This window comes from Nicotiana tomentosiformis, chromosome 11, assembly GCF_000390325.3.
Source record: "Nicotiana tomentosiformis chromosome 11, ASM39032v3, whole genome shotgun sequence".
Lineage (NCBI taxonomy): Eukaryota > Viridiplantae > Streptophyta > Magnoliopsida > Solanales > Solanaceae > Nicotiana > Nicotiana tomentosiformis.
The window spans coordinates 66,348,010-66,373,553 of NC_090822.1; the positions used below are offsets into that span (position 1 = coordinate 66,348,010).

The 25,544-nt window shown below is 37.4% G+C and overlaps 1 protein-coding gene across 1 annotated transcript; it reads right to left on the minus strand.

Annotated features, from left to right (window-relative positions):
• Window positions 1–2,194: 2,194 nt before the first annotated feature.
• LOC104118496 (uncharacterized) lies at window positions 2,195–22,569 on the minus strand. Its single transcript, XM_009629744.3, has 8 exons — window positions 22,134–22,569; window positions 21,766–21,991; window positions 21,530–21,664; window positions 19,691–19,913; window positions 14,479–14,665; window positions 4,980–5,164; window positions 4,147–4,284; window positions 2,195–2,407 (listed from the first exon to the last, which is right to left on the minus strand). The coding sequence occupies exons 1-8, from the start codon at window positions 22,228–22,230 to the stop codon at window positions 2,279–2,281; spliced, it is 1,320 nt and encodes a 439-aa protein (XP_009628039.1). The 5' UTR covers window positions 22,231–22,569; the 3' UTR covers window positions 2,195–2,278.
• Window positions 22,570–25,544: the final 2,975 nt, after the last annotated feature.

Genomic DNA, 25,544 nt, shown 5'->3' on the forward strand with positions numbered 1-25,544 from the left:
CGTACAAAAGTCGTGGGCCAAAGCTCTCCTATTCCTAGTCCAAATCGGCTTCAGAGATTGATGCTAAGGTAGATGCGACGCATCCACCTCGTCCTCTATTTCAGTTTTGCCTGCGAAGGTGGATGCGACGCATCCACCTTGTCCTCTATTTCTCAGCTTTGCATGCGAGGGTGGATGCGACGCATCCACCCCTAGTTCCTCCATCTCAGCTTTGTCCAGGTGCGGATGCTATGGCGGATGCTATGGGCTGACTTCACTGCTAAGGGTGCGCGAAATCTGATCTTTTTCTAGATTGGATGCGACGCATCCAATCTCTCTTCCTCTACCTAGAGCACCTTTTCTTCATATTTTTGCACTCCAAACACCCTAATTCACCACACACAACTCAATTAGTCATAAAACCAATAATTAAACCATGTTGGGTATTTTGAAGATCAAATAACATCAAGAAGTGGTTAAAACATGGGTAAAGTAACATCAACACATATCGAAATATGCCAAACATCACTTGTTATCTGGATAATTGGATTATTAGCTATCGCACTTGTGATAACTTTGATACACTTGTGTTACCTGTGTCTCGAATAAATGGAGGTTTTTCTCTTTTGGTCCCAAATAGACGATGTAAATTGGCCTTTTGACGTCTCAAATTAGAAATATTTTTCAACGTCTTTATCGTGAAATACGCAGTTGGACTCCATATGACAGCCATGTTACCCTTAAGGGCAGGCTATAAGGATTTAGGACGAAGTAGGGACTAAGGAGAAGCACATTAAAGCAAAAAAGATAAAATAGTAATGATAATTGTGAGAATGAAGTGCTAAAGAAAATGCTTTTCTTTCCGGTCAAGCTCTTATTTCTTAATTTTGAAAAAAATAAAAGGAATTTTTTTCGTTCCTATACAAATGTTTGTAACTTATTTACCAAAAATTTCAAATTTTGTATATTACCTGCCCTAAACAAGTTTTTCTTATAATTTATATACAATATATTATTAGTGTCTTAAACTAGGAAATTCTTTGCTGGGAAAATGGCGTAAATGAAGGGAACGAAGTCCAAATTGTCCTTCATCTAAATAATTAAAAATAAATTCCATACAACTAATTATATAGCATACAACTTATCTATAACTTTCATACATCATTCTTACCCAGTTAAATACAACTACAATATCATACAACTTAAATACAATTTTCATACAAATATGTTTTTTGTATGTATTTTGTATATGATTTGTATATATTTTATGTGGTGTGTTCTTCTGCTTCTTCGAATTTCAATATGAAATTCAGCCAAATCCAATCTAATCTTCATCAAATACCCTCAAAATCGAGATATTAACTCCATAGAATATTCCAAATCGTTTGCAATAACACCCAATCCAAACAAATAATATTTTTTGAATAATCTGAACTCGAAATCAAGGCTTCGAAGCTTTTTTAATGGTTATCAACGGTGGAGAGTTAAACACCTTCAAAATTTATTGATTGACAATTTCAATTCGAACATTCGAGCCAAATAATTAATATTCATCTGTTGCTAGCCCGCAATCAAAACGTCAACAAGAAAAGGGGAAGCCCAGAATAAATCCAAACTCCAGCCATGGCAAAATTCAGATCGATAAAAAATCAATCCCGTCCTTCACCATTGTTAGAGAAAAGTAGGAGCTTTAAAAGAAAAAACCTTAATAAAATCGGTGTAGAAATAGTTGATTTCAAAGAGAGAACAAATACTGTGATTGGAGGATTTACTAAATTAATGGGCTACAATCAAGACTCATTTAAAACTAATTTGTATATAATTGATAAATTGTATATAACCATGTAATTAAATTGAAACTTGATTAGGGAGTTATAAGTAAATAGGTAAAAATCCAACAAAAAAAGAAGTGCTAAAAAAGAGGCAATTCAGACAAGCTACACACATACTTAGATGTCTACATTTTCATTCCCTTGGTCGTAATGTCTTATAATTATAAGTTTAGAATGTTACCGAGTGGAAAGTGAGTTCGATTTCGATCACCCGTATTTCACTCTAGAAATCTTGTCTCTTGCTCAACTCACTCAACAAGCAAGTCAACGCGTCAGGGCACAAACCAACTTCGACCGTCAACAAGTAATACAACAAGTATGAAGGGAGTTAATACTAAGATAGGACTCCGAAAGAGGGAAAAAGAAAAAGAAATCTCAAAACGGAAAAAAAATGGCATTTTAACTTACACCTTGAACTTGCTGTATTCCATTAGTAAACAAGGGGTTCATTCGATATACAAAAAGATCTACAACACTCTAAGCAAGATATTCGTGAGATATGTTCCCTCTGGATAGGCAGGATCAATTGGATGATCACATGCTGCTCCTGCCTGACGTACAACAGTGATTTTCCTCCCAGCCATTGATGCAGCACCCTAAGTGCAAGCAAATCAGTCAAGCTATGTTTCTTGAAGGACTGGAGCAAGATATTAACATACAGTTCAGCTCGAAATAATAACCAAATTAAAATTGGCAAGTTCTCTTTTGAAAAGAGGCTGCATTTAAATACCACAAAGAATAGATCTTGTTGCCAAAAATGTGCTCATGCAGGCACAACTTGCACAATAGGTGAGGATGCTTCATTCAGTGACATGGTTATCAGTATTGTAACGGTCGTCATCAAAGAAAAACCTGTTTTCATCAACAAACTTCTGTCTATCCACAGCTATATAAAGAGCATCGAGTTATTAATTGCCCTTGTCCATAGACATTGTAAAACCACATAGGAGCAGAGCAAGAATTGACAAAGTTAAAATGGACTACCTTACAAAAGAAAAAAAGAAAAAAAACTAAAGCCTACTTTATACATTATATCATGGTGTTCCATTAGATAACATTGTCTTTTAACAAACCTGTTAATCAAACATCAAGTTTCAGGGCATCAAATGGATTTTGGGTGCTAAAACTATGCTGTATGTGGAAAACAAATGCAACTCACAAAGTGCCTTCTTTCACTGGGTAGCCCGAGAAGCTTGTTTAACACAGGAAAATCTCTAACAAGGAGGATTTCTGTTCTGCTCCAGATGTTATCTATGTGGAGACAAGGCTGAGAGTATCAAACATTTATTTTGCACTATCATCTTATGGACCAGCTATGGCAACTCTTTCTGAATATGGTGGGACTAAAACGGAGCATCTGAGGGTGTACTTGGGAGCTACTGAAATATTGGAGCATCAGAGGCAAGAATTCCAATCAAAGGAAATGCTGGCAAACCGTTCCCGCTTGCATATGGTGGACAGTTTGGAGGGAGTGAAACACTAGGTGATTTGACGATAAAGGAAACTCTATTCAGAAGATCAACCAGGAGCGGATCTAGAGCGTTGGTTATGGGTTCACATGAACCCAGTAACTTTTGCCCAGACCATGTATATATTATTAAGAAATCCACTAATTATATATAAGTATTTGACTGTGATTCGTAGTTATTATTGTAATATTGACTTGAAGTTGCTATAGGAATCCAGAATCTTCACATCCTAGATCCCTTTGAGGATGAACTGTTTACTTTTATTTCATTTTTGGCGTAAATAGAATTTCGTAAATGATGTTGAAGCAGTGAGAGAACTCATGAGTAGGAAGGGATATTCTGTTGGCATCTTGTAAATATTTTTACAGCACCTCTTTGGTGCCATGTTAATAAAGGAAAAAACTATGCAGTATGGAGTAGTCACTAAGTTTGGGTTCCTTTTTCTTGTAGGATTGGTACTAGAGCTAAAGGCGGATTTAGGATTTTAACTTGATAGGTTCGACCTTTAAAATTCTTAACATTGAACTCATTGTACTTTTAAAATTCTGGGTTCAGATCTAATATTTGTTAAAATTTTAGTGGATATTCACATATAAATATGTACTCCGAGTCAAAATACTAGGCCTGAACGGGCCCAGTAGTAAAATACGGAATCCGCCTCTAAAAAGAACCATAGTCATTCCTCCGCAAATCAAAAAAAAAATTGCAAATATTAGGGAAGGACAATTTCCAAAACTTTTTTTCAGAACAAGTTACTCAAACACAACATTCTTTTTACAGAAAACTTTTTCATAATATCGGCAAAGATTCCAACGGTGTTTGATATATCTTTTTACTAGTCCTTGAATAAAGCTAATCTAACTTGCCTGAAGAATGCGGAAGAACAGTCCACTTTGGGTCATAGCTCCAGAACATGAGCAGGTCATTAGGAGACCACCTCTTTTTGTCAACTGCATGGCCAAATAGTTCAAATTCCTATACATGCCAGACGCACTCTTTAAGACCTGTATTAAGTAACGAACAAGTGAAAAATGACTACAAAATGAAAGAGGTCTGAAACAAATAACACGATGTCATAGAAAAGCATTTTCCTGCCAATTAGTTGAAATGACTAAGATGGAATAAAAGCGATGAATCAAAGACACGACAGAGGCAAATATGACTTATCCTCACAAATGAGGAAGTTAGTAACCAGGAATGCTCTTTCCAAGCATATTCAAAAAGAACAGATGCTCTACGGCATCCTTCTCCTCTCACCATCCCGTTGGATAAAACAGATGTTCTATGGCATCATCCTCCGCTCACCATCTCATTGGGAATTTTTCCGCGTAGTTTCTTGGGAAGTGACTTTCATGTCATATTCTGTAATTTCATGAGAAGTTACTTAAAATGGTTAATGTATTGCATGCACTGGTCCTGGGATATATAAGTTGATCACCATTTTCTATCAGAAATATTCTAGAAGCAATATTCTTTCAAATCCATTAGCCATGTGATCCAACAACCAATACTTGAGATACCACATCAGTAAATCACTTTCCACCAAACGCGTCACAAAATAATTCATTTACCATAACTCAGAAATTGAGCGATGCCTACACTCCATACAGCAAATGCAAATCTTTTTAGATTCAGAACAAAGTACAGTTTCTCACCAAGATATCAACACTGAAATCCACATACAAAACATTTTAATTACCTTTTTCCGAGGCGCCAATTTAGGAGGATCCAATATAACTATGTCCCACGATTCGTTTCTAGAAACAGCAGCCTTCATGAACTCAGTTGCGTCTTCTCGCAGAAAAGATATCCTTTGGGAATCCAAGCCATTTAATGCAACATTTTCTTTGGCAAGTTCCAATGCAGGCAAAGATGAATCAACACCTTCAAAACACGGAGTATTCACAACACTAGAAAACCAGACGCAAACTTATAAAGTAGTACCAAGATAAGAAAAAAATAGCACGTCGGATTAACTACGAAAGTGTTCTGATACACCGCGAGGAATAAGATAAATATTGCTCGCATTCTTGAACGACTCCACAAACTTTACCGACTTGAACTACAGCTGTGAGAATCTACCAGGCCAATATTAGCCCTGTGCATTGCTTCAGGGAGGCTAATGAAGTAGCAGATTCTCTAGCAAAATTGGCAACTACTAACTCTGAAGCCAAAGTATACCTTTCTTTCCAACAACTCCCAAAAGGAGCTAAAGGTTCTTTTGTGCTTGACAAACACCAGATGCCTACTGTTAGGCTTAAGTATGACAAAACAAATTTTTTTGTTAGCTAAGTAGTAAATGTCTTGTACTTTAACAGAGGCGCAAACTAATGTAACAACCTCTGTTGGATGTATATCGGTGTGTTGTAATCCTTGGAGGTAAGGCTCACATCCCCCTCCTATCTTTTGGAAATAAATACAACACCCCAGGAAGCCTGGGAAATTCTTAAAAAAAAAAAAAAAAAAAGCTGTGAGAATCTACCGCTCTTACTTTCAATGATGGTGAAAAGGCGAAGAATGATATTCGCTTAATGTGAAGTGCAAAGAATGAAGCAAGTGCATAGCGCACATAAGAGCGAGGCGGTGGGGAAGCGAGAAGCAAGTGTTTCTTTCAAATCTATTACCCATGTATTAGTTATTATTGGGTGTATTATCCTCCTGCATGTGACTAAACCAATACCAGAGAAAAAAGAAAACAGAGAAAATAGCAAATGGAATAAGCCAATGTCTTTCTCTGCCTCTTTATTGCATTCTAGGTATATACCTTTCTCTCACCACCTGTAACTACAGATATGCTCTCATTGTGTCTTCTGCAGTGTTCTTCTCTGCACCATTTATCAACATGTAATGATAGCAATTTGCTAGAGGCACGTGAGCTGGTTGAATGTCACATGGGCAACGTCTTTGCACATCATCTCTCTGTTATCAATATAAACAAGAGAGGAAATGTGAATGAAGGCAGTGAAGAATCATTACAGAAATATCATTCTCTCAATCTACTCTGTTCTTCTTCTCAACTTTCCTTTCTCCTCCTTCACTATCTGTCTATTTCTCTCTCTATCTCTTAATGCTATAGCTCTTCCTCTCTCTTCCCTATTCTTCTTCTAAAGACTGTTAAATCATACGAAAGTTCATCATTGTTGAGGTTTCAGCCTTGACTTACTTTGTTGGTTCAGATTAGCAATTTAGACCTGTTGAGAATATAATTAACTAAATAAAAGTGTCTTCTCTCTAACAGCTTAAAATTTTAGATGAGATGGCCAGACCTTCAACATGGTACTTAGGCAGGCAAACATCTTAAGCTCGAGTCTCACCGCCACCCATTTTCAAAAAGAAAATTCCCATGTGCTTGGCCCATGAAAAAGAATCAGGCCTGCACGTGAGGGGGCGTGTTTAGAATATAATGAAGTAAATCAAATGTTCTCTCTAATAGCTTAAGCTTTTAGATGAGACGGTCACATACTTAATAAGATCCACTTTCTTGTAATTCACACTTCATTTCATTGAGAACTGCTGTACTTCTACTTTGAGTTGAAATCAATGGAATACCCTTTTGCTTATGTAATGATCCTTGAGGTTAGACTGTTACAAAATAGTACCAGAGCCATTTTCATGGCACAGCTCTGATTAACAACCATGGCGGAAAATATGGAGTTGAAGCTTAATTTTGCATCTACATCAGAGTGAAAGTTCTGGAGTTGATGAAGAAATTGACATCAAATGAGGCAGCACAAGGAGTGATAAACGAGCATGGGCTACAATGAGTAAATATGCAATGCCAAGGATTTAGGACCTAGGAAAACCAGATGAAGAGGTTGCTATAATTGACGTGCTTATGATTATTGATTCTAAGGTGAAGAAGGTAGAGGGTGAGGCAACACGAAGGAGCCTAACTATAATCAAGTGTTTGATCGGGTTCCTCACTTAAACCTCTTCTCTTTGGATGTGATATATTTGGTTAACTAGAATATGCAGCCAAATGGTATGAAATGGCACCAGTTTCAATTGAGCCAGCATTAGTGGCGTTCTCAGGAAGATGCTGTCCTTTTGAGAGGTCTGAGAGATGTCCAGTCTATTGATTTGGGAATTTTGCTCTTCCAATGAAATTAACTGAGTCGTTTAAAATCCTATTATTCGGGGTCGGGCAACTCATGGACATGGTGATAAAGCTCTAAAATGTTATACAGATATGGAACTGGATGGAACCAAACACGATGGAGTTTCTTCTTGTTGTTTTAACTGAAAGCTCTCACATGCTGGACAGGTGGATCAGGGTCTTCAGATATTTGATAGCATGAAGCGCGAGTATTCAATTGAGCCCACTATGAAACATTATGCTGTTGTTGTCAATTGCTTGGCAGCACTGGTCGATTGGACGAGGCTTTTAAATTTACTGAAAGCATGCCCTTGGAGTCAGATTGTGATCTGGGATGCAGTATTCTCTACTTGCAGAGCTCACAAGAACCTTGAAATAGCAAAAGTTGTATCAGAGAAGCTCCTGCAGCTTGAATTATAGCATGCTAGAGGCTATGTCATTATGTCTAATGCTTATGCAAGAGCAGAGAGGTGGGATGATGTAGAAAGAGTTAGAAGTTCAATGAAGAACAAAAATGTTGAAAAGGCAATGGAGTTCAATGAAGGTGGATGGTGTACTGCATTCATAACTTGCTGGTGATAATGCTCATACAACTAAGCAGGAGATATAGTTGAAATTGAAAGAAATGATAAGAGAAGCTAAACAACATTACATGCCAGAAACTAGTTGGTATGCAATTCAACTTGAAGACCTATTGATATTGTGGGATGAAATATTTTTTTGTGACAACAGGAAGTTGGAGAAACCTTCCGAAAGTGATGCCGGGTATGATTTAGTTACAATAATGTTAAGCTGGATCGGCAGGTCAGCATCATACAGAGAAATCCATTTTGAACTCAAGGATATGGTCCGACTCATTTTCTAACAACCTTGAGGACAAGGTTGGACAAGAGTGGGTTGCTCTAGTGGTGAGCACCCTCCACTTCCAACCAAGAGGTTGTGAGTTCGAGTCACCCCAAGAGTAAGGTGGGAAGTTCTTGGAGGGAAGGAGCCGAGGGTCTATCGGAAACAGCCTCTCTACCCAGGGTAGGGGTAAGGTCTGGGTACACACTACCCTACCCAGACCCCACTAGTGGGATTATACTGGGTTGTTGTTGTTGTTGTTGTTGTTGTTGTTGTTGTTGTTTGTTGTTGAGGACAAGGTTGAATTCAAAGAGAAGGGAATGTAATGACCTCAATTTGTTAGAGGCACGTGAACTGGTTGAATGTCACATGGGCAGCGACTTGGCACATCATCTCTCTGTTGTCAATATAAACAAAGAGGAAATGAGAAGGTAGTGAAGAATCGACACAGAAATCTCATTCTCTCTATCTGTTGTTCTTCTTCTCAATCCTCCTTTCTGCTTCTCCCCGACCTCTCTATCTCTTATCTCTATCACTCTTCCTCTCTCTTCCTTATTCTTCTCCTTCTAAAGTCTGTTAAATCACTGCCAAAGATCATCGTTGTTGAGGTTACAGCCTTGACTTAGTTTGTTGGTTTTGATTAGCATATTAGATCCAATATCTTGTAACTTTGCACTTCATTTTGTTAAGAACTACTGATATTCTACTTTGAGTTGAAAACTTGAAATCAATGGAACACTCTTTTGCTTATGTAATGATCCTAGATGGAATGGCATGGGCTCCAGCATCATCGAAGTGATTAGATTATATACTTATATCAAGGATTATTGAGATTTCAACTGCCTTATACACCATGGATTCAGAAATAGAAGGATAGCTGGAATCCTTGAAGAAAGAGAGAATGAACCATCGCCTGATGTTTCAGTTGGGCAATATGGAGGTGAATAGTTTGAAGAGATCTAGAGTGGAATAAGAGAGAATTCAAAATCGAAGAGAAGGCAAAGAGCCAAGGGGGTGAAGAGGACACACAATGACTGCAAAACCTTCCAATTTGTTTGAACCTAACCCTAAATTATGAGGAAGGAGGTTACCTCCCTATAGAGCTGTCAATACGGGCTGGTCAAGCCCAACCCACGTGGGCTTTGACATTTGACGGGCTGGGCAGGGCTAGCCCACTGTTTCGATGGGCGTTAAAATGGTCAGTCCAACCTAGCCCTACGCGGGTCACGGGCCCCCACAGGCTGGCCCACCATTTTTAAAAATTATTTTTCATACTTGTTGGATAAAAAACTTCGGCAAAACTTAATAATTTTGACATTGTTCCAATAGATTACAATAAAACACAAAAAATGAGGACAATATTTTATTCATTAAAAGTCAAAACTCAAAACAAACTACTCAACAATATTTTCAAGGTGCTCATGGCATATCCAACACCAACAGATCATCTTCATCAAGCACATTTGAATCCTCTTATGAAATAAAGATGTATTTCATCTAAATATATAACTATATGCAATGTTAATTTTTTTTTTTTCGAGATGGTACCATATTGTATATTATAATAAAATCAGTACATAGGTTGTACTAAAACCATATTTACAAGTAAGTAGCCAAAAGCAAAAAACTTGGTCCTCAGGCCTAACAAGATTCTAGGACATCTAGGATTGAAACAGTATCTTCTGCGTAGATCTGTTTACACCAAAAGCAAAAAAGCAAAACACAATTAAGCTTGATCTTCTGCACAAAGTTTCTTCTATCCTCAAAACATCTGGAATTCCTTTCTTTCCAGATTGTCCACCAAATACATGCTGGGATAGTTCTCTATCTATCTCTGTCTCTTGCTCCAGTTCCAGTTTCATCCCAACTGAAAGGAACTTCAGCAATCTTACTAGGCATTGTCCAAGCTATGCCCCTGAGATTAATAAAGATATTCCATAACTGGTCAGTTATCTTGCAATGTAAAAATAGATGGCTAACTGTCTCAACATCTTCTCCACATAAGTGACATCTTGAGCACAATTGAATCCCTCTCTTTATAAGATTGTCTTGTGTCAGAACAACCTCATTTGCTAGTAACCAAGAAAAACATGCTACCTTATAGGGAATCTTGATTTTCCATATATGCTTCCAAGGCCAGTTGTTAATCTGCTGGTTAGCTTGATTCAGGATCTTGTATGCTACATTCACCTTATAGATGCCATTGTTATGTTCCGGCCACCTTATTGTGTCCACCCCACTCTGTAAACCTATGAATCTTACCAGATGTTTGATGAAGTCAGTCATTCTGGCCACCTCCCAATCATTCAACCTTCTTCTAAAAACAAGTGTCCATCCTTGGGGGGACCACATTTCAGCTACTGTGTTGTGTTGGTGTTGTGCCAGAACATACATATTAGGGTAGAGGTCCTTTAAGCATCCATCTCCCAACCAGTTATCTTTCCAGAAGGAGGTTTTATTACCATCTTGCACTTTGATGGATGAGTTGTTCTTTAGAATAGGCCAGAGTGACCTGATGGATCTCCATAAGCTAACTCCATATGCTGTATTTACTTCCTTTGTTATCCACTTGTCTTCCTCACCATATTTGGCTTTGATCACATTACCCCATAAGGTTTGGGGTTCTTGAGAATACCTCCATAGCCATTTCATCTTGAGAGCCTTGCTATGGTCCTTCAAATTCCCGATGCCTAGTCCACCATGAGCTCTGCCAACTATAAGAGATTTCCACTTGACTAAGTGAAAAACTTTTTTTTCTCTGTTCCCTTGCCATAAAAAAGTTCTTCTTAGTTTGTTCAATCTCTGTATGACTCCTGCAGGAATAGGGAAGAGTGACATCATATATGTTGGGAGTGCATCTAAAACTGAGTTGATGAGGGTGAGTCTTCCTCCCATTGATAGGTACTGGGATTTCCATCTGGACAGCTTCTTCTCACACTTTTCCATAACATAGTTCCATATCTCTTTGGATTTAGATTTGGCACCCAAAGGCATGCCAAGATAGACAGTAGATAGAGTTTCTACTTCATCTCCCAAGATTAGTGCCAATTGTTCCATATTAGGTACTTCATTTATTGGGTAAAGATGGCTCTTTTTCAAATTAACATGAAGTCCTGAAATCCATTCAAACAGTACTAGAATAACTCTTAGAAACCTCAGCTGCTCCTTTTCTATGTCGCAGAAGATTAATGTGTCATCAACATATTGAAGGTGTGTGATCTCCAGACTATTGTTTCCACTTCTAGCTACCTCAAACCCTTTGATCCACCAATTGTTTTTTGTTGTTTTAACCATGTTATTCAGACCTTCCATGACTATTATGAAGAGAAAGGGAGATAAAGGATCACCCTGCCTTAAACCTCTATGGGCAGGGAAAAAACCCTCAGGAGATTCATTTATGATGATTGAAAATCTGATAGTGGAGATACAATATTTAACCCAGTTGATCCATTTTACCCCAAAACCCATTTGGCATAGCATATTTAAACAAGAAGTTCCTGTTTACATGATCATATGCTTTTTCGATGTCTAGTTTACAAAAAATTCTCGGCTTCTTCTGTTTAGTTCTTGAATCCACAGCTTCATTGGCAATCAGAACAACATCCATTATTTGCCTTCCTTTGATGAAAGCCATCTGTTGTGAATCCACCAATTTCTCCATCACTCCTTTAAGTCTCTCTGTCAAAACTTTTGAAATTAGCTTATATACACTTCCTATCAAGCTTATAGGCCTGAAATCTCTCAGTTCCTTTGCACCTACCTTCTTGGGGATCAGGGCTATATATGATGCATTTAAACTTTTTTCAAAGATTTCGTGGGAGTGAAAATTGTGGAAAACCTCCATAATGTCCTGCTTCAATACATCCCAGCACTTGATAAAAAAGCCCATTGTGTAACCATCAGGTCCAAGAGCCTTGTCCACTGCACACATCTTTAAACACCCCAACACCTCTTGTTCATCAAAGCTTCTTTGTAAGAACTCCTTTTCTTCTTCAGATATTTTAGGACATATATCATAGTTGCACACAGGTCTCCACTCTTCATTCTCTGTATATAACTCTTTGTAAAAGTCAATGATCTCAGCCTTGATTCTTTGTGGCTCTACAATTGTTTCTTCCTGGATAACTAATTGATCAATGTTATTGCTTCTCTTATGTGCATTAGCAGTTTTATGGAAGAAACTTGTATTCATGTCCCCTTCCTTAAGCCAAAGAGCTCTGGATCTCTGCCTCCATGCAATTTCTTCATTTTTCAGGTGTTCCTCATATTCCATGAGAAGAGAGGCCTTCTTCACTGATTCCTCTTCTGTTAGGGCTCTATATTCCAGAGTAGAGTCCAACATTGCTAACAGATTTAGCATGTTGGTCTTTTGCAATCCCAAATTCCCCTGGCTACTTCTTACTCCATTCCTTCAGCTTGCCTTTGAGTGCTTTCATTTTACAAGTTAAGATGCCTCCCTGAAAATTCAAAAGATGTCCACCATTCTTTGATTATATCTACGAAGCCTTCTGTGTTCAGCAACCAGTTATCAAACTTGAAGTATGACTTGGTGTGCTCCCAAGAACCACATTGTAAAGGCACATGAACATGGTCTGAGATTAGTCGTTGGAGGAGGGATTGCTTGATGTTCCTGGAAGTGTCATCCCATTCTGCAGAGATCAGGATTCTATCAATTCTGGAGGAGGTTATTTGATTATCCCCTTTGAACCAGGTGTAGACACCTCCTTCTAGTGGGAGATCAATCAGATTCATATCATCTATAAAATCTGAAAATTCCACCATAGCTCTGGATCTCCTAAGGCAGTTCCTTTTCTCAGAAGGAAATCTGGTAACGTTAAAATCACCACAAACAGCCCATGGGCCCTCCACCAAATTATATGCAATGTTAATTAGTTAAACATTAAGAAATAATAAAAATTTTAAGAACAAAAAATATTTATATTCGCATAAAAAATATTACCAGTTTGAGATTAGGCTACTTTTCTTGTCATTTTTACTCACTCCGTTTCAATTTAGATGAGATAGTTTGACCCGGCACGGAGTTTAAAAAAAAAAAAAGACTTTTGAAATTTGTGATCTTAAAAGCTTAAGGGGCAAAAGCTTTGTGGGGCCATGACATTTGTGTGGTTATAAAAGCTTCTCATTAAGGGTAAAATGGGTAAAATGAAGAGTTTAAAGTTGAATTATTTCCAATTGTAGAAATGTGTCATTCTTTTTGGAACGGACTAATAAGGAAAGTGTGTCATCTAATTGAAACAGAGGGAGTAGTTTCCTATATTTTTTTATATTTCTAATTAAATACGTTATTAAGCCCACGGGTCGGCCTAGCCTATCCTCGGTCAAGCCTCAGGGGCCACGGGCTTACTTGGGCCGGGCTTAAAAGCCTCGTTTTTAAATAGGCTCCAAAAATCTTAGCCCAACCCTATTAAATCACGGGCTTGGTTGGGCCGGCGAAACCCATATTGACGGCTCTACCTCCCTATGGGATTGGTGGTAGGACATTGATCAACATAAATGTTCTAACTTTATAAGGCATGGGATTGAGCTCTGAAGCATTTGCCTAGAAACAGGAAAATGGCCAAAAAAGCATATACTAAAGACAACCTAATAAAAGAACTCTACATCAACATCACAAAACATAGTAACTTTTAGCTTTTTTGGCATTTCAAGCTTTTGTTTATGATTACTTCTAATAATTATCATAGTAATATGTCATTATCATTTTACTTATTTATCTAGGAAAAGATCAGGTATTACAACTTTTTATTTTCTATATTAAAGTATGAAATGCGAGCAATGAACAAGAAAGAAAAAGAGAAAGAAGCTATTGATATGTTAGTCAGAAGAACATATATCGGTTGTACATTATTGTAATCGTACATTTTTATTTTCATTAAACACAATAATCATGTATCTTTTTTCTCCAACTTGCTTGGAATTGAGGTGTAGTAGTAGGTGATGTTGTTGTTGTTATCTAACTGCATGAGTTACACATGCAAAATAGTAACTTATAAAAAAGGGAAGCCCGGTGCAATAAGCTCCCGTTATGCGCGGGGTCCGGGGAAATACCGGACCACAAGGGTCTATTGTACGCAGCCTTATCCTACATTTTTGCAAGAGGCTGTTTCCATAGCTCGAACCCGTGACCTCCTGGTCACATGGCAACAACTTTAACAGTTACGCCAAGGCTCCTCTTCATGCAAAATAGTAACTTATATTTGCAGATAAGAATTGACAAGACAATGAAAATAATTAATACCGATAACATCCAAAGCACCGCCAGATGCTGCATTCAGAGAAAAACCTCCGGTGTAGCAACATATGTCAAGAACTCTACGACCCTCTGAAATGGTAGATAAGAAGCAACGGTTTTCACGTTGATCGGCATAAAAACCTGTCTTTTGGCCATCCAAGGATATCCAATATGAAATTCCATTCTCCATAACCTCAACAAAAAAAAAAGATTAAACCATGTCAACAAATCTTTCAGGCTTTCAGCAGCGTAGATTAATACTTAACACCATGGCTTAAACCTTTAGCATACAGCATTACAGTGTTCTTTATTTCCAATCATCTTTATTCCAATGCAAGCATAGTTCACATGTTAAATGTAGATATAGAACAAGTCATAGAGTAGTTGCCAAACTATTGCAGAAGTTGTGATTTGGTCAGTTCTAATAATGCGTGTAACACTAGCTCGTATAAATTTGCTTCAAAATGCACTCTGACCCAGCTGCCAATGCAATTGAATTGAATTTCTGGAAACATTTGGAGAGGTATATTGCATTTTAAAAGGGTGAGATCTGGGAAAGCAAATATAAGATATTAAACTTTGATACAAAAAGTAGAAAAAAGGAAGTAAAATCCTCCCATCTAGCCTTTGCTCCTCTCCTCCTTTTCCTTTCCCGTTGCACAACTTGTGTTAGAGCCTCTATCTAGAGAAGATATTCTCTCTATCCCAACTTCAGAGAAAGAGGTACGAAATGAACCTGGAAAAGGGTACTTGACCGAAAGTAATCCCGGTGCACTAAGCGCACGCTATGCGCGGGGTCAGGGGAAGGGCCAGACCACAAGAGTCTATTATACGCAGTCTTACCCTGCATTTCTGCAAGAGGCTGTTTCCACGGCTTGAACCCGTGACCTCCTGGTCACATGGCAGCAACTTTACCAGTTACCCAGACTGAATGTTGAATAAAAGATTTGATACCATTAGCAAAAACAAGGGGTAGATGACCAAACTAATGAGAGAGACAACCAAGACTTGGAATAATGGAGAAGCACTCTAGAGAGCAAAGGTTTTAGGATACGTAAAACCAAGACCCAAAAAAAATGCATTCCAAGTTTATCTCCCACAAGAGAATAAGATTAGACGGAATTGTGGTGTCTAAATGCAAACAATTTCAGAAATCTAGACTCATTCTTTCAAGAGAATGACATGATAAATGAAATAAACACGGGATTAAAATAAGATGACAGAAATGAAATAGTGCTATGAAGGTACAATGTGATAGGAAGATACCTAGCAAAAAGAGCAAGTTATATAGAACAGTTTTGGAACCAGCAATATTATATGTGAGCGACTGTTGGACCTTAGATGGAGGAGAGTCGTGGCGGTATTAAGTGATCAAGATACATAACAAAGTGAAAAACAAGTTCTACATGAAGGTTGTGAAACCAGCAATGTGAAATGTGGGTGAATATTTTTGTAAGAATGCACGGGAGAAAAATCTGGTTTTTAACAATGATACAATGAGCCCTATATATAATACATATTCTACTCCTACTACATATGGGACTAGGACTATTTACACATAACTATCTAACACTCCCTCTCAAGCCGGTGCATACAAACCACATGTACCGAGCTTGTTACATATGTAACTAATACGAGGACCAGTGAACTTGGTGAAAATATCTGATCATTCGACACACAAGGCCACTAGACTCCCCCTGAGCAACAAAACCAGGCGGTTGTTGATAAATAGAAGTTTGCCGAAAGGTCGCCGGAAAAATTTAAAAATAGTGAAACTAAGCCGAATTCCACACTACAAAATAGGTTTTAAAACATCACCAGAAAACAGAAACTTTTCTGGAAATTACTGTTCACGCCGGAAAAAATAAAAGTTGTCAGAATTTGATGTAATTTATATGGGTAGGCTCGGAATCACTGGACGAGTAAGTTGTCCTGAAGTTGTCAAAAAGTGGCCGGAATGGCTCACACGCGCCGGAAAAGTTATTGTAGCTCGTCGGAACCCTAGTTCTGGCGGCGCGTGGGGGCGTGTGGAGACGCGTGAGGGACTTTCTGCCGGGGTGATTGACTGTTTTCGAACAAGATAGTAGTATTGATTTTCGCACAACACTTACTGATGAGGAGATAACACAAATCAATCTTGAGTCGTCAACCGGAAAGACGCACGATGACGGACTTTTCTGTTCCGATGGAACTGGAATTTTTGGGGTTTTGGTTGCACCAGGGTTTTGGATATGATGGTGGTACTGGTATATGCACAGTACCACTGTAGCAGTGATGAACCCTGGGAACAAGACAAAGTTGCCGGAAAATTACACGGCAATGAGATCTTTCTTCCCGGACGTCGTTGGAATGACGCACAACGATGATTTTCTCACTGAAGCTCTGATACCATGTGAGAATGCACAGGAGAAAAATCTAGTTTTTAACAATGATACAATGAGCCCTATATATAATACATATTCTACTCCTACTACATATGGGAGTAGGACATATTCTACTCCTACTACATATGGGACTAGGACTATTTACACATAACTATCTAACAGCTGCTAAGGAGCAACATATCAACAAGATAAGTGTAGTAAAAATATATATGTTAAGATGGATATGGGTCATACAATATTGAACAAGACCATGATCACATTCAAAATAGGGTGCAAGTTGCACACATAGAGGAGACGATGAGAGAAAGTCATTTGAGCTCTAAAACCCCAACAATCTCTGGAAAAAAATACTACAACTTTGGGAGAAAAAATAAAGAGACCTATGAGCTCCTACGGACTTAGTTAAAGACATAAAAAATGGACGCGAAGGATCTAGATGCGTGATACCAATCAGTTGAAATTAAGGTTTAGTTTTTCTTGTCCGTATGAGCGATACGAATCAATTAGATTAAGGTTTAGTTATTATTTCTACACTTACATTTTTTAATAAAGTAAATATCATTAGGGTTTGGGCAAACAACACTCGCAATATTCTATACCAAAAAGTAGAAAACTTACAAAAATATATGGCTTTCTAAGAATGATACACCATCTTCTATACAACAGAGGACCTCATGAGTGCACCAACAAGAAAGAAGGAATGAGAGGCTACTCGCCTACTCCTCAAATGTACAAATTTCAACCCTAAACCTTCGAAAGCTCTCTCATTTCTTTCTCTCCAAACAATCTACATAAGTGCTAGTAGAGCAACGTCTACCACAATTCTTGCTAAAGATTACCTCTTTCACAATGGATGGCATCACCCAAAGAATTCCAATTAGTTCAAGGTTTCCCACCATATCCTCGAAGCAGCCTGAGAATGTAGAAGGTGATGGTCGACATTTTCACCCGATTCCTTAGACATAAAGCACCAATTGACATAAATGACCTACCTTTTCTTCAGATTTTCGGCCATCAAGATCACCCCTCCTGCTGCACGCCAAGTGAAAAAAATACACCTTTCTCGGAACCTTACTGATCCAAATCGAGCTATATCGGAAGGCAACCACCTCCCTAATCAAAAGCTTCTCATAGAGTGACCTAACAGAAAAGACTCCCTTGTTACCCACTCCCACCTCCATACTCATGCTACCCTGTGAAGTGCTTTCTTTGTGACACAGATCGACCACATTTTGGAACTCCGTCACCTCCTAATCTTGGAAATTCCTCCTAAATCTTAACCGCAGAAGACTTCACAATCTTACAGCCTCCAAACTTATTGGACTATCAGCTCCGTTTGGCACGAAATTATGTAAATGTTGGGGAAAGAAATTTTTCAAAGTACTGTCCCGGCACCACCTGTGGCCCCAAAAGTTACCCTCATCCGTTCCCTACCCTAAATGACATGTTGTCGCCAGTGTTATCAAAGGCGAAAAGCGCAAAAAAGCTCTAAGGTCCGTTGGGGCTTTAAGCGCAAAGTGCAAATAAAGCGTGGGCTTTAATGATAAAAGGCGCAACTGGAAAAGTAAAAATATGTATATATAGTTCAAGACTAATAATTACAATCATGAATAACAAATATATGGACAAAGAAATTGAAAAAACAAAATACGATAAAGTGAAATAACAAATGTTTAATGTCGCATTTTCAGGATTACACTCATTGGCAAGGAAAAATATGCCTTAGAGCCTTGATGCGATACTAAAGCGCCCACAAAGCGAGGCGAAGCGCTCAACATGTTTTGAGCCTCGATTCAGGGCTTAAGCGCGCCTTTGACAACACTGGTTGTCGCTAACCCTTCCCAGATCCGGAGTTTGCCATGATGTGGTTAAAGATTTGTATGTCAGCCGGGAGACTTAGAGAACTTTAGTTTTAGAGAGCTCCTAGTTTGCCTTAAGAGACGAATTAAATAATATTGAAATGAAAAGGACCCTCGTAGAGCATAAAAATGGATACGGGGGATTCACATAGCCAACCCCAGATGTTTGAGATTAAGGCGTCATTGATTGATGATTGGCCCTTACTTTACTTCCAGCCTGTCATCTGTGTGCCAGAAATATGTCTCAATTTGAACTATTGGCTGGGCCAGGGACCAAATCAGAAAATTTCATGGTTTAGGTTTGAATTACAACCTTTTAAACTTGAGAAGAATTTAACTTCAGCAGTAGTTTGGCTACTGATTCTGCAACTCAAACAACAAAGATAAAAATCAAAAGTGAGAACAGAGAGAACATTAAAAAAGTCGGCCAGAGAATTTTGACAGGATTAGGCCAAAATATAAACTTCAAGATAACTGAATCAACACTCCACAATATTATTATCTAATAACTAGATCAGTTTTCTGATGCTAATGATAGGCCAGTATAGCATACTTATTTCAAATCTACAGGCAGAAAGCTCACTGGATATTTAGCATCTAAACTGCTTCTAAAGCATTGCTGCGTGCAACATAAGCACCTGTCCACATATCACACTACGGAAGATGATTGTAATTACTTACGATTATGCATCTACGATTTTGCGTTCAGTTTCTGAAACCGACAATAATAGCTTAATGAAAAGGAGATGCCTCCTTAACAACAAATATACCCTCTAAAAGTTAAAAGTCGGATTTAGCATTGTACTTTTGCAAATCCTAGCATCTAACATTTATATGTTAACAGGATTCCATGTCAGATCACACTCTTGGCTTAGTTTCTTATTACCTCCATGCGAGCAAACAACTCTTCGTATCGGTTTTAGCTCAAAACAAATTCTGAATGGCACAACATATCCATATGAATACAGATCTCACCTTTACCCTAGTTTGAGGTATGATTAGATCTGTTTTTTTCAAATCAGAAAGATCTAAGCCTTCTTCTTTCAAGATTTCAACAGTTGGCCTCCAGCTTATCTGTTTGATATTATTTAATCTACTCAAACAATCCGTTATCTGATGCTGGTATATCTGCACCCAAGCAGCTGATGAAGCTATTACAGCTAAATCTCCAAAGATATCAACAATAAGGCCTGATAGTCTGTCATGCAGTAATTTTTGCAATAAGTAAATATCAGATTTCTTGCAATTGAAGTAACTGAATGACAAATTCGAGAGCACGTAAAATCACCAAAATCACCCTTGCAAAAAATGCAAGATGTTAACAGCCTCTGAAAAAACTTGACATATGTATTTCTAATATACATCATAAATTACACATTTGCCCTAAAAAACAACTGCCTACATCTATCTGCATGCTCCTGCCTCTATGAATTTTACTAGGTGAAAGAAAAGGATGACCACTGTCACCCCCGGGTTGGGTGAAACTGCATCCCATGTCCCATATGAATTTTAGAAGCTTGACGAACTTCTTCCATAGTGAATATGAACCACTTGAAGTTGTCACTATGCCAAAAACTGACTGAACCAACTAGCAGCAACAAACTAAATTAACTGGACAGAATCCTTTGTCCTTTTTTATTTTATAAGTAGAATGCAGCCACTAATGCTTGCATTACGGAAAGGTAGGATGTCTACATCACACCCCTTGGGGTGCGCCCCTTCCCCGGACCTTGCGTGAACGCACGATGCTTTCTGCACCGGGCTGCCCAAAATAGAGTTTCATTACTTGCACCAAGAAGGTACTAATATGTACACATAAGACCTCTGATTCCTTTAAATACGGGGGAAATCCAAAAAGTCAGCAATTGTATTTACATCTCTCTTCACAAAAAGCTTGTTGGACCAGAATTCTGTAACTTCTCTCTTCACAAAAAGCTCCTCGAAAATTAAATACATATTACCTATGCTAAACAAGAAATCCTAATGAACTGAAGCACGAGCTGCTAGCGGACATCATTTCTAAACTTAAGCACTAATAAGCAAAATACTTTTCAATAATAAGACAGTACATCGATTCAAGTCTCTTCAGCTATAACATTTGCCTTCTAGCAAACTTCACTCTCAAAAAGAAATATAGAAAGAAAAAAGTCTAATTTTTAACACATTGCTAAATCTTCTTCATTCTGTAATGCAAACAGCATAATATTCACAATCACGCATATTACATGGAGTACATGTAACTAACTAGCGAAATGAAAAGTAGAACACCAACCACAGGGAATCAGTCAAAAGCTGCAATTAGTAGATATGAGAAGGAGAAATAATTTGAGGAAAATGTCTTATGGATCCTATCAAAGAAGGCTTTACATGTTTTCATCTTAGAAGATACAGAGCATAATAGCATGAGTTAAATTACAGCTATAGCTAACCTATACCTAAATTTTACTAATTTAAAAGGGTCGACTGATTCTTTCCGTGTAAGAAACGGCTATGACAATCATTTACTAGTTGTCCATCTAGCATTGACAGCTAGCAGTCCTCCATCTGTTCCCCATTTCCTCCCTCACTTTTTTTAATCTTATTTTGTTTTGTTTTATTTGGAATTGTCCCTCTTTTTTCATAAAATAGTTGCACAGACTGAGTACCTAAAATCCATAATCAGGAACGACTCAACGGTAATGCACCTGACAATGCCATTTAAGTTGCTTGAGTAATTATCTAGAAACTTCATCGCCATAGACATGATCAAATGATTCTTAGTGCCAATAAGGCTCCATACATGAGAAATAGGGATGAATTTTTCAGGAAATATACCTATCGCCTTCGCTATTAACAAGACGATATGCATTTGTGTGAGCAGACGGAAGCCCTAGATTCTTACGCAACTCTGCAGCAGCTGCAATTCTTGTTTCCAGTAGCTTTTCCGCATTAAGCGCACAAGAAGGGTCTCTGCACCGATTTTTCACAGAGCATACCAGTCAAGGTGGTGAATATTTAAATGATGCAACGAAAATAAGAGGGGGAAAAAGGATAAAAGAGACAGATAGTACAGTGTTGTTTCCTCTTCTTGCTGCATGAGGCGGACACGGAACATAGAAGTAGAATTGTAAAATCCCCAGCCAATTGGTTTCTCAGTGCCATCAGCAACAAGGACAATATCCCCAGTGGTGGGCGGTGGTCTACCAATTACTCTATCAATAGCACCACTGTAAACCATTGGACTTCCATCCTTAAATAGTTGTGTCTTGCCCTTTTTAAGCACTACTTTTGCAACACCTGCACAACCAATTCAATCAGATTGGGGCCAGAGGCGGATTCAGGAAGTCTATGGGTTCTTACAGCAACTGCAAATAAGTAAAGAAGACGTCCGATAGATGCACATATTGCAAGTAGGGATAATAATTGAATGGGTACAAACCTGCAGGGTGGTTAGAGGCAATTTCTTGAAGGGAAGGGGTTGCCGGTGATGACGCAAGAGATAGAGACCTGAGCATGAGGCGGCCACTGAGAAGCATAACCGACGTTGTGGACGGTCGATAGCTGCAATTGCTATCTTCTGTCACTGTGTGTGTTACTTATCAAATATGGGCTCTGAATTCAATTGAGCTCTTTTCGTTTAACCTAAGACTGTGAGTCTGTGAGTGACAGATAAAATGACTTCCGAATCTTTCTTGAAAACAGAAAGAACAAAATTTCAAAGGAACATACAGGGATTGTTATGGTGAATTGCAGTGAAGGCTGCTTGGTTTGTTAGCTCGTTGATGAAATAGTTCAAATCTAGATTACAATAGTTTGGTTTAACTTCTTACTAATTTGTTAGTGCTTTTGCTTAATACAATTAGTTAGTGGGATCCTATGTTCGAGCGCAAGATATATTTTGTATGCAGAATTGTACTCATTTTTTGACTATGGTTGAACCAAATAACCTCCTATATTTTCTGGTCTCTTTTCTTCTTTTTCTCTCTTCTTTCTTAGGAGTACTTTTTACTCTCTGTTAAATTACTATGGTAGACGACTGAATTTTATTGAGTTTAGGTCTATTAAATTATTTGGACCATATTTTAAATTTAAAGATGTGTTAGTCCAAACAAGCATTATCGGTTTGGATTGGTTCGGTTTTGTCGGATGTTTTGGGGTTTTCGATTTTTTTTGTTATATGAATACTATGTCAATCTTACTTTGTTATATTTTTTCTAAGTAATTATATGTTTAATAAAAATTAAAAAAATTGACAAACATATGATCTATTAAAAAATTCTTATGGAAAATTTTTTTAGTAACACATGATAGTTATTTTTTAGTTATCTCACAATAATTTTTCGTTGATGTACACTTTCAAGATTAACCGAATTTAATAATTAAATATAAAAATCAATATGATACCTAAATAATGATATGTTCTTTTAATTTTCAATTATCAAAATACCACTTCAAATTGAAAAAAGATATAAGAATTTAGTAGATCTTGACATATAAATATGAAAGAACAAAGAGATTGTCACATTTTAATAACACTTGACAAGAACGATTATACAACACATTATTTAAAGTTAATAAAAATGGAGCCCTTCATATTCTATTAAATATTACATCCCATAAGAGAATCCAAATATTTTTAGATAATTTTTAAAGAAAATTCTATATAAGTTCTTAAAAGTATATATAAAAATTATATATTTATATATCGGTTTGGTTCGGGATTTTTTACTCAATACCAAATCAAATCAAACAAAACCTCGTCGAATTTTTTAATCGGTTTGGTTTGACTTTTCGGTTTGGTGTGATTTTCTGGTTCGGTTTGTACACCCATAGCTAGTATAATTAAATTTAGGGAATCTTATATAAATGTCCAAAATAAGTCATAATTTATCAACCTCTAGTCATTAATCATAGACTTACAAAAACTAGTCAAGCACATACAAAAGTTTGAAAATCCAAATAAATAAGGATTATTTATCTCCAAGAATCACATGCAAAGATCTCCTTCTATATTTTTAAGTATGATCAACAACATTAGATACAACAACAACAACAACAGACCTTACCCCTACCCTGGGGTAGAGAGGCTGTTTCCGATAGACCCTCGGCTCCCTCCCTCCAAAAACTCCCCACCTTGCTCTTGGGGTGACTCGAACTCACAACCTCTTGGTTGGAAGTGGAAGGTGCTTACCACTAGAGCAACCCACATTAGATGCAAGACGAAAATGAAATGTCATGGATGAGATAGCAAACAAGGTGATGATATATATATATATTTATATACACACACATACAAGATTCTAAAAATCTAAGCAAAAAAGAACCTTTTTTCAATGGGTATGGTTGAAATTCATTGAAAACATATAGATGAGTCAATATACAAAATTTGAGAAAGATTGGAGGTGATTTGGTATCAAAATTCGTAGTTAAAATCGAGTTCAAGAAATTCTTCTGCGACACATGTATCTCACACACAGGTATAAATGGATATACATGTGATACACATTTGATAAAAAAGATACATATGTGATACACAAATGATACACAGTGTGATATACATATTATCTTTTTCTATGTTCGCCTTCAACTTCAAATATTCAATTCAAACCACCTCAAAACTCTACCAAATCATCCCAAAACTAAGATTCAAACTCCTTAAGATGTATCCAATCTATTCCAACAACACTCACTCAAAAGAAAATAAAATTTAATATTTTGTTGACTACAAATAGCTAACTGCTAATATTGGTAATATTTTATTAATTGGCTAATTTTTGTACTAACTCACTTATAAACTGACATTACTGGTAGTTTCCCTTAAATCTATTACTTAAACACAATATATATAGATTTAATTAAGACCCCAATTTAATTGGGCTAGTCCATCTTGCCGGGCATCATATGATAAGCCCAAGGTCCATGTCATGTGTCAAATGACATGGCACACCAAGTCAATTCAAGGACCACTAAGATCATGCCTCGCAAGAAGTGATGTATCATGTCAAGTCACATACAAGGACCAATTAAATATCGCAAAGCATTCAAATGACATAGTTCAACCAATTATATGCAAGCTTATCATATAACTTTAGTGATAGGTTTGATGACTCAAGTTGGCCAATCAAAATGGACGAAAAAGATATGTATTTTATCACAAGTTTCCTCCTCTGGAACTATAAATAGAGGTCTCCATAATATAAAAAACGAACAAGAAAAATACATAGAAAAGCTCTCCTCTCTAGTGGTAATTCGTAAGTCTTCCACATAACAAGAAGTCGTCGTCTCCAAGTGGTGAGCCGCAAGTTTCCATCATCTGCGCTTGTGATCAATGCTTGGCTATGCATTCGTGATCAAATCCCAACAACAAGTGCTCCATCAATTCTAGAACAAGTGAAGCTCTCGAATTGACGGTTGTGAGAAGAAGAATCAGAGGATTACATCTTTTAACTTAAGATTGTTCAAAGATTGTAACCCGCATAAATTATTAAAATACAAATACTTTTATTTGCTACTGTATTTATTGTCTTGATTTTTGAGGAATAAAATTTTAGTTGTTACAACTATTAAAGAGCTCATGCGAGCTTCCATTTTGTTACAATGACACTAAAGCCGACTGAATTCGTGTGGGAATTACCACCATGTCTCGAAATTTGGAAATTCAGGGTTTAACAGAGAGCATTGATAAGCTCCGAGCTCAGCTGATCAAATCCTTCATGGCAGATACAATGAAACAATTAGAAGCTCTGGAAACTAGTCTCAGTTTTCCTTGCAGCTACAAGAGTCTCAGGAGATAAGAGGTTGGAAATGGACACAAATCGAAAAGCAACTCACCCTTATGATCTTAAATGCT